The sequence below is a fragment of the Corvus hawaiiensis genome, chromosome 4 (assembly GCF_020740725.1).
Source record: "Corvus hawaiiensis isolate bCorHaw1 chromosome 4, bCorHaw1.pri.cur, whole genome shotgun sequence".
In the NCBI taxonomy this organism is placed as follows: domain Eukaryota; kingdom Metazoa; phylum Chordata; class Aves; order Passeriformes; family Corvidae; genus Corvus; species Corvus hawaiiensis.
Window position 1 is genome coordinate 78,098,216 of NC_063216.1, and position 17,408 is coordinate 78,115,623.

Here is a 17,408-nt window from a genome sequence, read left to right on the forward strand (position 1 = left end):
AGATGGGATATTGGTAAGGAATTCCTGGCTGGGAGGATGGGAAGACCCTGGAATAGAATTCCTAGAGGAGCTGTGGCTGTCCCTGGATCCCTGGAAGTGTCCAAGGCCAGGTTGGAGCAGCCTGGGATAGTGCAAGGTGTCCCTGCCCGTGGCAGGGGTGGAACTGGATGAGCTTAAAGGTCCCTTCCAACCCCAAATCATTCTGTGAGGGGTGCAGCAGCTTTGTGAAGATCCCCAGATGACACGGAGCTCTTGTGATCTTCTCACCTGACCGCTGCATAAGACAAGCCTTGGGATTTCCTAGAATTAATTCCCATTTGACAGAGGGCCTGTGCTTTAGGAAAGAGGAGTCAGTGCCAGACAGCAAATTGTAACCTTGGATATCCCTGGTTACTGTTGCTCTGGAAGTTTGTGCCTGACCCTTCACCGCAGCCTGTTCAACATTCCAGCCTTTGGATTTGTAACAATAATTCCTCAGGGAAGGTGCTTCCTCAGCTCTGTGCCCTCTGTCCTGTGCTGGCTGCTCCAGTCACCCCTGAGCCTGCTCTTCTCTCAGCTAACAAGGCTGTTGTTGCTGGAATTCCTGTTTTTCCAGCCTTTTAATAATTTCCAGGCTGCTCTTGTGCACCTTCCACCCCTTTTTCCCCGATTTCTTGGTTCATCATGCCAGGGTTTGATTTGGAATTCCAGATGTGAGACCAGAGCTCTGCTTTGTATGACCATTTCCAGTGAACTAATTAGTACCCATTATCTTTAATATCCCCAAATTTTCCAGAGTCAACTTTACACAACAATCCCATAGTTCAAGACTTTTCTTTCTGTAGAAGTAGAAATTTTCCTCTGCTGACACTGAAATCCTTACAGTACATTGATTAGATTATTGAAAATAGCAATAAAAAGCATTAACAAGAGATGTGAATTTCTGTGTTCGCTTTATTACTTAACATTTTCTCCCCAAACATTATAATTTATAAACCTCCTGTAGTCATTTTCCATAGGAATGTGAGCCAGGAAAAGTTCAATCCGGAAAGGGTTTGCTGCAGCAACGCTTAAAGAATCATGGAATGGTTTGGGTTGGAAAGGACCTTAAAGATCATCCAGTTCCAACCCCAGGGACACCTTCCACTATCCCAGGCTGCTCCAAGCCTCATCCAACCTGGCCTTGGACACTTCCAGGGATCCAGGGACAGCCACAGCTTCTCTGGGAAAAACCACTTCTATGTGCTTCCATTGATTCAGCTTCCAGTCACCGTTGTTTTAAAAATGAAGATGGGTTGAATTTAGACTGAAAATGAGAAGGTTTCCATCCAGCAAAAGAAAAGGAGGCTGGAATAATCTGGTATTTCTCTTGGAGTACAGAGGACAAAAAGAGGCATTAAGATTTCTGAGAGCTTGTAAAATTCAGTGTCAGTGATTTTCTCATTTCTACTTGAACATTGTCCTGCACCTGCCTGGATTTCTTTGTTGACTTTGGGTGTTTTGGCTTTTGTCACGTCCTTGGTGGACAGAAATCTTTATCTCTTTCTGTTTATTTAAAGCTGAATTTGTCACCATCATAAGAATACTTTAAGCAGGACTTTTCCATCTTCTGGAAATCTGTGTTGCTGGACATGAATTCCATTATTCCCCCTTAATTCTTTTTTAATAGAATCTTCTATCATCTGTTCTGTGATATTGTCCCTGATCAATATCAGCTGGAGAGGCCAGTAATTACCTGGGCTTCTCATTCACCCTTGAAAAATTCGTTGTGTGGTGTTGGTTTTCCATGGATTTTCTGGACCCTCCCAAGTATCGGAAGGATGATGAAAACCAGGGTTCGTGGTGTGGAGTTTGAAACTGGTTTGGTGATGGAGCAGAGTTCCATCCGAATTCATAGTCTGTGAGGGTCTGAAATACCAATTACAGCTTTTAATTTATGGAATAGAATAGATTCAGAGCTCAGCCCTTCTAAAACCTCACAAAAGGTACCAAAAATGAATTAATTCAGCTGTCACCCAGGTGTGTTTTACTGCCCATAATTTGTTCGGGTCAATCTTGGACATGATAAGGCATAAAAACTTACCCAGCTTGTCCTGGGGCTCAGCCAAGGAAGGAAAATGTGGACCTGGAGTGTCACAGGAGCAGATTTGTCTTTGCCCCAGGGCTGCAGTTCAGAAGGACAGAGCAGAGCGAGCGTCAGCAGCTCAGCGTGACAGACAGGCCGCACACACTGCCACGACCTTTTGGAATCAGAGAATTTAATTACACCTCCAAATCCACAAAAACTGCTTTTTTCATAAAACACTTTCTATTAATTTTCGTTCCCAAAGAGCAGCTGGATACAGGGTGCTTTGTTCTCCTGCTTTATGGACAGCTTTATTTGTCTGAGGGATGTAAACACAGCCCACGGATGGCAGGATTCAGCCACGGAGCACAAAGTCAAAGTCCTTGTTCCAGATGAATGGGATGCTGCAAACTTCACAGTCCCTCATAAATCTTGCTGTGCAGCCACGTGATTAATGTCTAACGAGGTTTTTGATTGATGCCTTAGCAACTCCTAATCAGGTGTTGGGGGACCAAATCAGGAAATCCCTTACTTGGCTGCTTCGGGAAAGCTCCTTTCGCTTACACAGGCAGGAAGGGCCTGGTTTTTCTTGCCTTTTAAGTGGATATTTTTAATATCTGGGTTTTTCTTAACTTTAAAGTGGATTTTCAGGTTCTGTCTTGCTGTGGTTTTTAATAAGTACAGGGCCAGAGCACAACTTCTACCACTGAAAGAGGAGATTTATTAAAATCCTCCACGAGGACAATGAGAGCAGAACAAGTGGAAAACTGGGGCTGTCCAGACCCAGGGAATAAATTGAGGCCGATGATACCGGGGGAACCCCAGGAATCTGTCAGTGCAGTGAGAAAGGACAACTTGAGGCTGTTTTTGGAGGCAAAGTGCTGCCAGGATTTTCAGCCTGGCCCATGTGTTAATATTGCTGAAAAATTAGAAGGGTTTTAATCTTAGTGCTGCAGCTCTAGGCCAAATGTGCTGTGTTGAATCATGGAATGGTTTTGGAAGGGAGCTTAAAGCTCATCCCATTCCACCCCCTGGCACGGGCAGGGACACCTCCCACTGTCCCAGGCTGCTCCCAGCCCCAATGTCCATCCCGGCCTTGGACACTGCCAGGGATCCAGGGGCAGCCCCAGCTGCTCTGGGAATTCCATCCCAGCCCCTGCCCACCCTCCCAGCCAGCAATTCCCAATTCCCAATCTCCCACCCAGCCCTGCCCTCTGGCACTGGGAAGCCATTCCCTGGCTCCTGTCCCTCCAGGCCTTGTCCCCAGTCCCTCTGCAGCTCTCCTGGAGCCCCTTTAGGCCTTGCAAGGGTCTGAGGTCCCCTGAGTCCTTTCTCTGGAGATCTCTCCTGTCCCCTTGGCTGTGTCCTGTCACTGCTCAGCCCCGTTTCCAGTTAATTACTTCATCCTGAAGAATTTGTGGAACTGTTGAATTCAGGGCACTGGAGCAGAAAGAGCTTTGATCTGCCTGGCCCAGTTTCTCCTATGCTTGAATTTTTTAACTGAAAAATGAATTCCCAATTCTTGTTTCCCTGTTTTCATCTTCTTAGAAGTATCCACATCCCTGGAATTGTCCCAGGCCAGGGTGGACAGAGCTTGGAGCAGCCTGGGATAGTGGAAGGTGTCCCTGCCCACGGCAGGGGTGGCCCTGGATGGGCTTTAAGGTCCCTCCCAATCCAAACCATTCCGCAATTCGATGAATTTTGAGGATGATTATCAAAATCAGCTTTTACAGCTTCTTTTTCAGAGCCTTGTATCCAACCATCCTCCCGTGCCCATCTAGGAAATAGTTAAATAAAGAAAATTAACAATTAATCAACAGTTTTCTCTCATTTTCCCCCATCTATTGCATTTTCTGACTATCTTAGATCAAACCCAGCTCCTGGTTCTCTGTTTCACCTGTTACCCACAGGGATCATTCATTCTGCTCCCAACCCAACAGTCTCTTGGCTTATTGTAGTCCTGGATTTCACACTGCATATTCCCTACTCCTGGATATAAAGTGACACCGGAATCACAGAATCCATCATAAATAGGTTTCATCCATAATGGGAGAACAAATTGCTTAATGTTTTTCTTTTCTTTTTTTCAATTGATTAAGTTTGAGGGTTTAATTAGATTTTTGTGGTGATTTTCAGGTTGTTAATTGAAGTGGAAAAGATGAAATGCAAGGAGGTGAATACAAACGGGTTTGGTAAATTAGTGTCAAAAATTAGCACAGTGATTATTTTTACCAATAAACACAAATTTTCAAAGCCTGTGCTCAGGTAAAGTTTTAATTGAGACGGTTTTGGAATCAGATTTTCTGTGTATTTGTATTAATATTTTTTTTCCAAGCCATCCCAAGTTGTTTCTAATGAGGGGCATGATTCCATTTGCCTGGCTATTTATTCCGGTGTCATTTGTTTCAACTTAGGCAGCACAGGAGTGATGGATTCTTTTCATTACATCCAGCTCTCTTTGATGGGCTTTGACTGGCTAATTATTCACATGGAGCACATTCCCAACAGCCTCGGAGTAGGGAAAAATTCCTGGAAATAAACAGTGACTTTTGGAATACGCTGACAAAAGTTCATTTTCGAGGGCTTTCTTTTCATCTTCAGACACAAGGAAATGAAAATGGAATCACTTGGAGTCTGGTTTTACTTCTTCACCTTAAATAGCATCAAACATTGGGCTGCAAGGGTTTCACAGGGGGGACCCTCATGTCACAAAGGGACCTCCCAGCCCCTCAGTGAGTGATTTGGGATTGGAAAATCAATCCTAAGCTCCACTGGCACCTGTGGGAATTCCTATTTTCAGTGATGAAAGAAGCCTGGTTGGGTTGGGAGCTATTAAAGGACAATTTTTGCAGCTTTCCCAGGGTATTTTCCATCATAAATGACCCCCAGCACATGCATGGATGTTTCCTATTTCTCCATATAAATATGTAGGAAGTATTCAAGCACATAAATGCATTTATAAACCAAGGTATTTTAACTGCACAGCTCACTATTGCAAACCTTTATGTTTTTAGGAGCATTTATTATGTTTATAATCAGTGTACAAAGCTCAGCCACCCACTCCCCGTGGCTGCCATGGATGGAATCACCACAGGGAAGTTTTTGCAAGTTTCTTTTGGGACCATCAGGGGCTTGGAGCAGATTGAGTTGGTCAAAAACCCCATCCCTGGAAGTGTCCAAGGCCAGGTTGGACAGGGCTTGGAGCAACCTGGTCTGGTGCTCGTGGCAAGGGGTGGGACTGGATGATCTTGAAGATTCCTCCCAATCCAAACCATTCAGGGATTCTGAGGAATATAAAAGAAGCTTTTGCCAAATTAGAGCCGGTCCTCAGGAGCCCATTTTTTGAAAATCAAGCCGCTTTTCTGTCAATTAGAATTTTTGTTTTACCAGTTTTCCATACAAAGAACCTCAAAGTCCCAGGCCTTCCAGGGACATGCTGATGGTGCTTTACCCCAGCTGCTGAGCTCTCTTCCTTCCTTCCTTCAGATGCTGCTGACCGAGTACCTGGACATGAAGAACACACGCACGGCCTCGGAGCCCTCGGCCCAGCTCAGCTACGCCAGCTCCGGCCGCGAATTCGCCGCCTTCTTTGCCAAGAAGAAACCCCAGAGACCCAAAAACCCTCTCTTTAAGTAAGTGCTGGGGTTTTTAAGCTGTGCCTAAGCTGCCTTTGGTCCCTCAAGTGCTGCTGGTAATCACAGTTTCACAGTGTGAGAGGTGTGGAAGTTCCAGGATGGGGATTTAATGCCCGGAGCTGAAGATCTGTTACGGATTCAGCGCTGGGTTTTAGAGCTGAGCTCTTCCCAGGGCTCATTCCAGGACTGGGAATCCCATTACAAGAGTTGCTGCAGAGCATGGAGTGATCCATTATGCCTCTCTTTGTCCATGGTAAATTCAGGAGCTGTTAGAGGGAGCGATAAAGGGCACTGGACAAAGGGAATTAAGATAACTGTGTAATTACTGCATGGACTAAGCACTTAATCCTGTCACTAACTCCTTTAATTCAACGGTCAGGCTGCAAAGAATTAAGTGGTTGGGAGGAGAATGTAAGAGAGAGGATGAGAGAGGCTGGGTGGCCAAGGGAAGGATTTGGGAGAGCAAATTCGTGCAGGGGCGAGGAGTTGCTGAGCAGCGCTGGTGGGAGAGGAGATTCACACCTGGATTTGGGGGAGCTGTGCTGGAATTTTTTTTTCTCCCACTGCCTACCTGTGCTGGCCATTCTCTTGGGCCTCTTGAGGATTTTGGGGAGGAGCAAAAAGTGCTGTTTTGGCAGAGGTGCTCCTGGTGGATGTCCTCTGACACTACCTGAGATCCCAGTTAGAAATCCAGGTCTTCCACCCCGCCTTGGCTCTCCCAGGATGAGCTCTCCTGTCACCCCCTGTTATTAGAGGTTGTGTTGCCTCCTTCCTCTGTCAACCCATGATTATTACCCCCCACCCTTTTCTTTAACTCTCCCATGGTTGTTTTGGGCTGAGACTCACACTTTGAATTAATTCCGAACTGCAGATTGGAGCAAAATAGGGCTGCTCATCCCATGTCTGTTCCTGGGTGTACAAGGACCCAAGTTTGGGGTTTGAGAACTAAGTTTGGGATTTTGAGGAATGAGGATGCTCTGGTTCACCTGGAGCAGAGTGAGGCTGGGGAGAGTTTGTCAGCAGAGAGGAGGTGGCTGTAATTGTTTCCAGGAAGGTGGGAGCAGCATCTCTCACCACTCCTGGTGCTGTCACTGAGCGGTGCCGTCACCGCAGTGACAGCAGCACTTACTGGGATCTCTTATTTGGTTATCTGGCTGCTGTCAGCTGTCACCATATCTATGGAAATCTCCCTTGAAATGGAATTTCTCAGCCCACTGAGGTTTGTACGTGTTTGATGGAGTGTTATTCTTGTCTCCCTTCCCATCTTCAGTGCTTTCCGTGCCAGGCTCTTTTCCCTGCCTTTCCATTAGCTCTGGCCAAATCAGAGGAGCTTTCCTCTTGTCACCACAATATCTGCATTTAATTCCTCAGGAGTCTCTTAGGGCAGGGCTCCACCTCGTGTTTTGCTCACAGGGGGATGCAGGTGTTGGTACTGTGTCCTGTGGTAGCTGTGAGCTCATTTAATTAATATTTAATATTTCTGAAAACTCCTCAGTTGTGTCCTGCTCTCTGGAAGTCGGTAGCTGGTATTCAGAAGACACTTTGAACCCTTATTTCCTTATCTTTAAAGTGGGTATAACAAAAAAAAATGAAAAATATTTATTTAGTTGCAATGTTAGCTTGAAAAAGGAAGCTTCAGTTGAAGGGTAATTCGGGAATTCGGATAATTCATGCCACCATAAACCTGGTTTTCTTCTCTTGCCAAAGGTAGCCAAGGGCATGCTCAGATTGCCAGCTCAGATTTCCAAGATGGAAATCGGGAAATAGGACAGGAGTGAATTGTGCAGACAAATGTTGAACACCCAATAAATCAGTCCCAGACTTGGCTGTAATTCTGTGCAATTCTAAATAAAACAAAAATATTTTGAAAGCTTTGTGGGAGCATCAGCATTGGGAAAGGAGCTACAAGGGGAGAGGAGTGAAGTGGGAATAGGAATGTGGGGAAGAGCAGCTCAAGGAGGTGGCAGAGGAAGGGAAGTAGGGGAAAAAAACGGGATGGTTGTGGAAGAGAAGGGATGAGATGTGGGTTTGATGCCTGGAAAGACCTGTGGGGATAATGCTGCACTCATTGTCTCACTGGGGCCAGAAGGGAGCACATGGGGAACACAGAGCCAAGAATTTACAGCTCATTTAATTAAAGTCTGAAGGGTTTGTTGTATTTTGATAAATCATTATTAGTTCAGTTGCAATAACACCAACACTCCCAGTCCAAATTAAAGCAGAAAAGCCTCATTAATAGTAATAACCTCAACACTGGTGCCCCGGAAAGCTGTGGAATGCTTTCCCCTTGTCTGTGGCGCGATGCTCGTGTTCCCAGTGTCCCTCTGAGGCTGATTCCATCTTCCTTAGCTGTGGGATTGGGGAGGGAGTGAGGGGCGTTACACCAAATCATCAACATCTTGAGGTCTTCTTGTGGCAGAAGTTTCCTTTCCAAGTCTGGTGTCCACTGAGGCTGTTTGAAGGTGCTTTGTCCCCACCATGAGCTCCCTTCTCCTGGTCCCCAGAGCCCATCCAGGCACTCCCAGGACTGGGTGTTTTTTGGGAAGTTCCCACCTGGAGCAGCAGCCGTGGAGAATGTTCCCAGCACTGAGCTCAGGCAGGTTGGGCACGAGGCCCTTGGCCATGGGACACTTGTGGTCACAGGGACTTTGAGCTGTCCTGAGTCACTGAGGTGTCAGATCAGAGCCCAGTCTGGGGCCTTCTACTATAAGAGGCAAAAATCCTGTTGATGGGGCAGAAATAGTTGTAAAAATATTTGGATTGTGGACTATTAAAGCCGTACCATTAGACTGGTGTCTAACTTCCAGGAGAATAATATATTTTCATTTTATATTGTTTGGAGCTGAGTGGTGCTCACAGGAAGGATGCTTCCAGGGCTGGATTTATTTAATTCCTTTGAATTCCAGGTTTGAATCCTCATCCCATGCCATCAGCATGAGCGCCTACCTGCGGGAGCAGAGGAGGGAGCTGTACAGCAGGAGTGGGGAGCTGCAAGGTATGGAAAGGGATCCTGTGGTAATTGGGTAATTCCCTTCTGCAGGAGCTGGAATATCCTGTCCAGCCTCTGTCAGGTATTGATCTCTGCTCTAAACCTCTCCAGGTTTTAAGCTCTTGTTTATTATGAGGTTGTGAAGGGTTTATCTTCATTCTCTCAGCATTTTCAGCTGGAGGTCAAGGTCTTAAAAAATGTTCTTAAAACAATGGGTGAAATACAGACAGCCTCACCTTGAGCACGGGGTTTGGATACTGGAGTAACGTCGGATATTTATCTGCAATTTATTTCCTTACTGTGGTACTTACCCTGCACTGCTTTGGGAGCTGAGCTCAGGCAGCTCAAATTTGAAGCTGGATGGACTGAAGTGACCAATTTGTTGTGTTTTGTACATTTGAAGAGTTGCAGAGTGTTTGCAGATGGTGAATTTGGGGACTTGGGCTGCTCTTGCTGATTTATATTGCCTGTGGCAAGTGCTGCGTGTGCCCAGGGAAGTGTTTCCTGCTCCAAGCATGGCATCATTTCACCTGTTTTTCCTGAGTGATCCAGTGGTTTGGTTTGGCAGCAGAATCCAGGGAATATCCTACGATTGTCCTGATCATGTCCAGCAGGATTAAATTCTTTTGTGTCATCTATTCCAGTTTCTTCCCGGGCTAATCATAACAAGAAAATAATTTATGCTCTTCAGTATTACAGCGATGACCAAGGGTAGAATTTCTCCTGGAACTCTTGTCCGTGATAATTTTCAGCTGGCTTTTAATTGAGGATGTTTTATCATATGCAAGAGAATTTTTGGATGACTTTGTTTTCCCCTCCTCTTCCCATAACCTGTCTTCAGCGACAACTTAAACCCACAAGGGTGTGAAAAAAAGCCTTGAGAGACAGAGATTGTCCTTGTGACAGACTGATTCACTTGGGTGACTGTAGGGGTGATCTCAGCATGGATGATCAGGGGTGTAATGGTTCTGTGCTGAGTTCTGAGATCCTTTTGGGTGGACTGAGAAGGAAGAACCTGGGCTCCCGACGTGCTGAGGGTGACAGCTGCCCACACCCTGATCCCACAGCCTGTGGGAATGAGGGGAAGTGGAGGTACCTGTCAGCTAAATTGGGATCTCACCTTCTACACACACTTGGGAGGTGTTGAGCTCACAGCTCTCTGCATTTTGGCATTCAGGTTCTCACCTTCAAAAGTGTCACACACCCAGGACTGGCTGAGGGAAGTCACCAGGGTCAGTGGGATGTTGTTAAGCTGTTCAACCCCATTACCAGGTTTTATTCCAGGAGGATTTAAGTAGTTACTTCTCCACAGTTATGAGCTCTTTGTTACGAACTGGGACAAATGTGGGCTCAAAGCCAAGAATTTTGCAGCTGTTGAGAACTTTGAGCTTTGTGGGGCCATCAGGGAGCCTGCAGCACTTGCTCCAGAATTTCCTGTCCCTTTGGGATGAGTCCTGTTGCCTTCTATCATTCCCAGATGTCCATGTGTCTTTAAAAACAAGCAGAGAACAGAATTGACTCTCTCCATATCCGTGTCCTGCTCCAGGTACCTCATGGCTGAGATTTGGGGATTTTTGTGGTTATTGCTGTTACAACTGAGGGTTTTAAGGAGCTCCTGTGCTGGGTTTGGAGCTGGTTCAGAACCAGATTTCATGGAAGAGTGATTCCATGTGGATACAGGACAAATCTTGGGAGAGCATTTGGGATGAGGAGAACATTGGGAGCTGCTCAGGCTGCTCATTCCCCACGGGATGGGGAAGAACAAAGCCCAGGAGCTGACAAAGAAGTAAAGGACAGAACACAGGAATTAGTGTGGAGAGGGCCACAGTCCTGCTGCCCTTTGCAGCTCAATTGGAAGAGCCTGGATGTGATGCAATAGGTGACAAAAAGTCGGTGTGGGCAGTCAGTGGGGACAATAGATGAGATGACTTTGCTGAGGTTCTTTGCAGTTGAACCATCAAGAAAAGTTTCCCTTTGAACTTCACGTTAAAAATGCAGTAACCTCTGTCTCTATTATGAGCTGCTGCTCCCTTTTAGGTAACTCATTAATCTTCCCGAATCCCAGACCACAGCAAGATCTGCATTTGGATTTTTTTATATATATATATATATATATGTATATATATATATAATTTTTTTTTTTATCCCTTTTAAAGAGAAATACAATTTAATTGTTCAGTCAGGTTCGTGGAAAGCAGGCATGTGACACTCTGTCTTCTGTGAACGCTGCACAATTTCTGTTCCCAACAGCCTTATCCACAGGGATGATTTTTCAGTGGCAGCAGGGGGAGGGTGACTTGTTAGGGAATCTTTTTTCCTGAAAAGATCTTCAAAGAAACATATGCATGAAAAGAAAGGAATTTACAGAAGTTTGGCTCACGCTAACTTTTTGAAATAAGAATTTAATTTAAATAGCCTTAAAAACGTGTGAAGATCAGAGCGATGCTTTGTCATTAACCCCTTTGATTTGGACTGAAATAGTGCAGAGCACGAGGCTCACATTATCCCTCAGTGGGAGAAAGGAACCTGCTGCAAGTGATTTAGAGCTGGAATTCTTCTGTCTTATTCCACTGAAATTGCAGGAGAAAGATTTGGCCATGTGTTTTTCCCTTAAAGTTGGACACACGAGTTCTCTGACAGCTGGCATTAAAATAAAGGTGGGGGCAGGTACATAACTGAAATATTTCCCTCTGGACTGGTACGGTCTGGGGAGAGCTGGGGGTGCTCACCTGGAGAAGAGAAGGATGCAGGGAGAGCTGAGAGCCCCTTGCAGGGCCTAAAGGGGCTCCAGGAGAGCTGCAGAGGGACTGGGGCCAAGGCCTGGAGGGCCAGGAGCCAGGGAATGGCTTCCCAGTGCCAGAGGGCAGGGCTGGATGGGAGATTGGGAATTGGGAATTGCTGGCTGGGAGGGTGGGCAGGGGCTGGAATGGAATTCCCAGAGCAGCTGTGGCTGCCCCTGGATCCCTGGCAGTGTCCAAGGCCAGGCTGGACATTGGGGCTGGGAGCAGCCTGGGACAGTGGGAGGTGTCCCTGCCCATGGCAGGGGTGGGATGGGATGAGCTTTAAGGTCTCTTCCCACCCAAACTACTCTGGGATTCCAGGAACTTCCCAGGTTGCTCATCTCTGGCAAAGGATGGCAAACGTGGCAATAAAACAAAGCTCTGCTATAACGACACAATAAATTATAGTGGATAATTTTTGGAAACTCCACAGACTTTTTTTTGCTTGCCGGGTGATAGATGGAAAGTCCTGAACACCCCCCTGATACAAATTTAAATTCGGGGAATGGGTTTGTGTCACTCACCACTCTGCTGCTCATCTCTTCTGCACCCAAGCCTGAAAAATTCCTTACCATAAGGTTTTAAGTAATTAAAGAAAATCAACGAGAAACTCTGCTAATTAAGATTGTGACGCCAAGAAACAGCATCAGAGGCGAACGGGATCTGATATGACAAGGGCACGATGTAAGGCCAGGTCCAGGGAAAATGCAGTTATTTGTAGGTGCCGTGTTCCATTTGGATTCACCGAAGGGCTGCCGGAGGGAGCCAGCTGTGCTCAGCAGTGACAGAAACCAATCCTGACATTTGGGATAATGAAAATGCGGTTCAGCACCTCTCAGAGATGTGTATGATAATGTGTTGTCAGTCAGAGGTGGTGGGGAGGGGGAGAGGGAATGGGATTCGTGTCTGGTTAAAGGAGACGTTGTGACAAGTGGCCTGTGCTGGTTAAAAATACTCCTTAAGGAATGATGGGGAATAAACCAGAGGAAAAATCAGCTGAGGAGGGGGAGCTGATGTGATATCCTGAATTTCCTGTCACACCACTGCTTTTGTCTCCTTGTGATGTGCAGGATCACAGTTGGCTCTGAGCTTGGGCAGGGCTGGGGGAGAGGGAAGAGCAGGGCTTTGCTGGGGTTTGCCAGCTCTAATGCAAGTGGCTCTCCCAGCCCTTGGAATGCCATCCCTGATTTCCTTGGCGTGTGTTTGTCCCGGTGTAGGGGATTAGTGGCACGGCCTCTTCAAAGGCTGCCCAATCAAGGAGGGGTTATTAAAACCAGGCTGCTTTATGACTGAGAATTAATTAGAGCAGCATTTTCATGCAAAACATCCAATTTTTTGATTAGCAATGGAGCAGGGCCACAATTAACACTCTAGGAAGCTTAAATTTCCAGCGTTTTGATTCTCGGGAAATGAGATTATCAAACTGGGGTCAGGCCCTTGATGGCAAAAGGGGGATTATGTGTAAGAAAATCGTTTGTTTCTTGATTTTTCCTCGGAGATTGTTATTAAAGCTACAACAATTCAGAGGGAGATGCCTAAAAAAGGAGGCAGGAGGGTCCCTTTGCTTTGTCAGTGCAAAGAGCTGCTGGTGTTGGGGAGAGAACGTTTGGCATTTCATCTCCAGCAACAGGTTCCCATTGCTGGGTGGGGTCAGCCCTCCTTTTCCCATCCATGTGTGTTTGTTTTTTTCCTTTTTAACAATGTTTTTGATCCCTTTCAGGTGTCTAAATGTGCTCACTGCTGCTTATTAAAGGCTGACCTCAGCCAGCAGTCGTGTCTGTGAAAAAGGATCAGGGCATCTCCGTTAATCCTGGAGAACATTTTGGGGGGGTCAGATTTCCCATTTCATTCCTGTCACTTCTCAGGGAGATGTGAGGTGTTCAAAGTCAGGCTTGGGCTGTGAAATCTCTGCTTTGTGTCAGGGACTGTGAGCAAGGTAAAGCAGGAGGAGGAATTTTGGTGTCAGGGAGATATTTACTGCCAGGTCAGAGGGTGCCAGTGAGCACCGTGAGCATCATGATCATGGGGTGGATTTGGGCTGGAAAGGACCTTAGAGACCATCCAGTTTCAACCCCATTTCCATGGGCAGGGACACCTCCCACTGTCCCAGGCTGCTCCAGCCCCAATGTCCAGCCTGGCCTTGGGCACTGCCAGGGATCCAGGGGCAGCCCCAGCTGCTCTGGGAATTCCATTCCAGGGCCTCCCCACCTCGGTCTTGACCTCAGGCTCCTCTTGCTTTAATCTTTAGCCCCTTGCACTCTTCTCACCTTAGAGCCCAAACACCCCTCAGGTGCCACATGGTCCTTTTGGAGAAGGAAAACCAAAAAATAGGGGCATGAAGGGGGTGTATTCTTGTAGAGGAGCTTCTCAAATAGAGAGATGGAGAATCAATGCTGGCATCAGCTTTGAGTTCTGTCACCAGCTTGGATTCTCCATCCTCACAACTCTCCCACTGCTGCCAAGCTTCCCTCCCCTATTGATACAGGGGAGCACATTCCTTATTTTATAAAATATCCTGCAAATACCCCAGTTCTACTGATTTTGCTGGGAAGCTGCTCCAGCCAGGACTGGTTGGGTTGTGTTGTTACAGTTCTCAGCAGAGACTCCCAGGTTTTCTGGGACTCGCTGGGACTTGCTTGGTTGCAGAGCAGTCCTTGATTTTCAAGGCACTTATTTGCAGCTTCTTTCCAGCTTTGAATCTGGATTACTGAAGCATTTGAGGGCTTTGTGGGGAATTTACAAAGACAACATGGAATTATCTTCTATTATGCAGATTAAAACAGAATAGGTGGAGAATATTTATGCCTTTGAACTGTAATACCCTGTTTTATATCAATTACTGGAGTTTTTTCCAGAAGGAGTAGGCTTTTGGAGGTACAGAGCCATGGAATTTGTGCTTTTGTCTAAGCACCATAGCAAAGCATTTATTCAAAATGGGTTTGTTGTGGTGTTCAGGATCAGGAATCCCAGTTTGGTGTGAGCAGGTCTGGTTCCTCATGATCTGCTGTGCCTTGAGGAATATCCAGTGCTGCACTGGTGGAACTGGGCTGCAGCAGCCTGGAAGAATGGAAGAAAGCTCCTCAGGATATTAAGTGGATGGTGCTGGAATTGCCTCCTGTAAAATTTTAATCCTCTGAAGCCAAAATCTTATTTTTGGGTGCTGGCTTTTTTTAGGACATTATTTATGCAGAGCTACTGCCTTGACTCCTTTAAGGAATGATTTTAGGTGGTTCCTGTGTTGGGTTTGGGGTTGTGGCAGGACATTCCTGTGTGCCTTTGGTATCCCAGGTTTAGATTCCTACACTTCCCTGCTGGTATTGCTAATGACAGTAATTAACCACCCTGGGAACTGGGGTTTGCAATTCCCAAGTACTGAGCAGCACCTCAGAGTTAGGCTCTGAAATGAGGAATAAAACATCCATGGGAGTGCAGATCAGCTGGGTCAGGATTCAGCCTGGGGGAAGTTGTTCAGTCAATCCTGAATTTTTGGGATCTTGAGTCACCAGACTGGCCAAAACTGCAATACATTTCCTTTATACATTTTTGGGAAGAGATTTATACTATATATATATATTCTATATATATTCATTTTATATATATATACACAATATGTTTAGACTCTGATCCTTGTGGGTCCCTTCCAACTGAGGATATTCTATGATTCCACCTTCTTTCTAGACTGATTAATTGCTGTGATGGCATTGTATATATATTCTTTTTTCTTTTGTTTCTTCTGGCCTTTTAGATAGTGTAGAATCCTAGGATGCTCATGGATGTTTATGTCTTCTGTTGAAATCTTGCTGATATTTGAATTTTTCATCACCTTCTTCTTTTCATATTGAAGTTTCCCCTCATCCATGATTTTTGCTAGTCAAATTTCTTTGTTTTCACCAGCTTTCTTAGCAAGACTTTGATAAATACATTGCTGAAACATTCCTTTTCTTTCTCCCATTTGATGGAGTGTATAATCCTAATTAAAAAAACCAGCCCAACACAATTATCTGTGGGGACTGAGCTGCTTTCTTGCCTCTTCTGCAAATTTTATACCTTTCAAGCTGCTACTTCTCCAGGAAGTAATTCCACATCACAGGGGATGGCAAATTCCAACAGAGACCTCCGGGGTGAGTGTGGAGGGAGCTGCTGCTGCTCTTGTACCTGTTCAGGGGGTAAAGAAGTGTTTAATCTCTGGCCCTGTCATTCTGCTGCCTCTAATCTGTGTTTGAAATCCCTTAAAAATGCGACATCGTTGTTTTTCAAGGAGCATAACAAATGCACCCCAGACAGCTGGATTAGCATTTGGGGTTTCTCCCTCGCAGCCAAGAGGTTTTTATCTTAATAATGTTGAAATGGAACTTTATAGTGGCAGAGGAGTGGGCAGGCTTAGAGAACTCTGCTGTCAAGGAGGGCTAAAGCTGTTTAGGTGAGCATGAATTAACGTTTCCCTCGTCTTGTAAAGGTCAGCCTTTAATTGAGATTCACCACGCTCAGCCCAAAGCCCAGGTTCCAGGGCCCTCTCTCCGAAAAGGAGGCACAAATTGGCAGCATAATCTCATCAGAGGCTGAGGTTAGGTGGTAATAAATCACTCAATTCACAGAGAACGAGGCTGCCACGGAGCACAAAACACGCCAGATGCTCCAAAGACTTCTGTGGCTTCGAGTTGGAATAACAGTTGGAGGATCTGTAGATGTCTTGGGTTTTTCCTAATAAGGAAGAACTGATGGGGAGAAAATAATTTTTACCTAATTAAAGGATTAAAATGTTACACATTTGATTTTACGTTGGTTGTTATCCATTTGGTACACATAGGAATCGGAGGTGTCGTTCTCCTGTGTTTCCATTTGTGTATCATAGATTAGATATTACTGCCAAAAAAAAGGCAACACCTTTCATATATCCATTATTGCCTGCCTTTTGTGGGGAGATAAATGTGTGCTGAGGAGGTGATTCTCTTCTGCAGGATGAAGATGTAACTTTAATCAATGAAGGGATGTGATTTAGGGATCTGAAGATACAAAAGCTGACAGTTTCTCAAGGGCTCTGTGGGCCAAGTGCATAAATTGCTGTTGGAGTTTTTGTTTAATACATCATGGACAGCGTTAGAATATTTTCTTATCAGAAGACAGAAATATGGATGTTTGCCAGGTGAGGAGAGTTTCCTAGCATAAGGTTTTGCATCCAGTAATATTGTGAGGAGATGGGCAGGGAAAAGGGTGTTTTTCTGGAGGCTGGAGATGGAGAAAGGGAATGCCTGTGAGAACCAGAGACTGGTTTGGGTTGGAAGGGACCTTAAAATCATCCAGTCCTAACCCCTGCCATGGGCAGGGCCACCTCCCACTGTGCCAGGCTGCTCCAAGCCCCAATGTCCAGCCTGGCCTTGGGCACTTCCAGGGATCCAGGGGCAGCCACAGCTGCTCTGGGCAGCCACAGCTGCTCTGGGCACCCTGTGCCAGGGCCTGCCCACCCTCACAGGGAAGATTTTTTTTTCCTGATAAAAGCACCAGATTTTTGGATTTTTGTTGGTTTTGAAGCTTGAATGTAATTGCCCATTCCAGAGTGGGTGGCTCCCTGTGATGGTTTGGGATGGCAGCCTCATAATTCAAATTCTGTTCGAAGGTCCATCAGGTGAAGTCATAGAAGGACAGGAAGTGCACGTTGAATCCATCTCTAAAGGAGCCCTTTTTGGTGATTATTCCACTTTAACTGGCCTGAGAGGTGTGAACTGGGATGCATTAATGGGAAAATTTTGGAATGGACTCCCTAGCACTGAGAGAATGGAACCTTCCTCTCAAACTGTCCCTGAGTATCTCTCCAGCTGGATAATAATAGTGTGAGGAGTGGAGGCTCTGTGGAGTGATCCTTGTGGTCAGCTTCCTTTGGGACTTGGCCTGGGTGAATCCACATCCTTTTCCAAAGGCTGGGGGGTCCTAGGCCTTAGAGATTATTTCTGAACCTTACGAAT

At 45.9% G+C, this 17,408-nt stretch overlaps 1 protein-coding gene across 3 annotated transcripts in view; it reads left to right on the top strand.

Annotated features, from left to right (window-relative positions):
- The window catches only part of EXOC4 (exocyst complex component 4), a 292,928-nt gene that overhangs the window by 75,390 nt on the left and 200,130 nt on the right, over window positions 1–17,408 (top strand). For all 3 annotated transcript variants that reach the window (XM_048301012.1, XM_048301013.1, XM_048301015.1), the window contains 2 exons: window positions 5,531–5,676; window positions 8,586–8,674. In XM_048301012.1, the coding sequence (XP_048156969.1) occupies window positions 5,531–5,676; window positions 8,586–8,674 (235 nt within the window). The remainder of the gene's footprint in view (window positions 1–5,530; window positions 5,677–8,585; window positions 8,675–17,408) is intronic.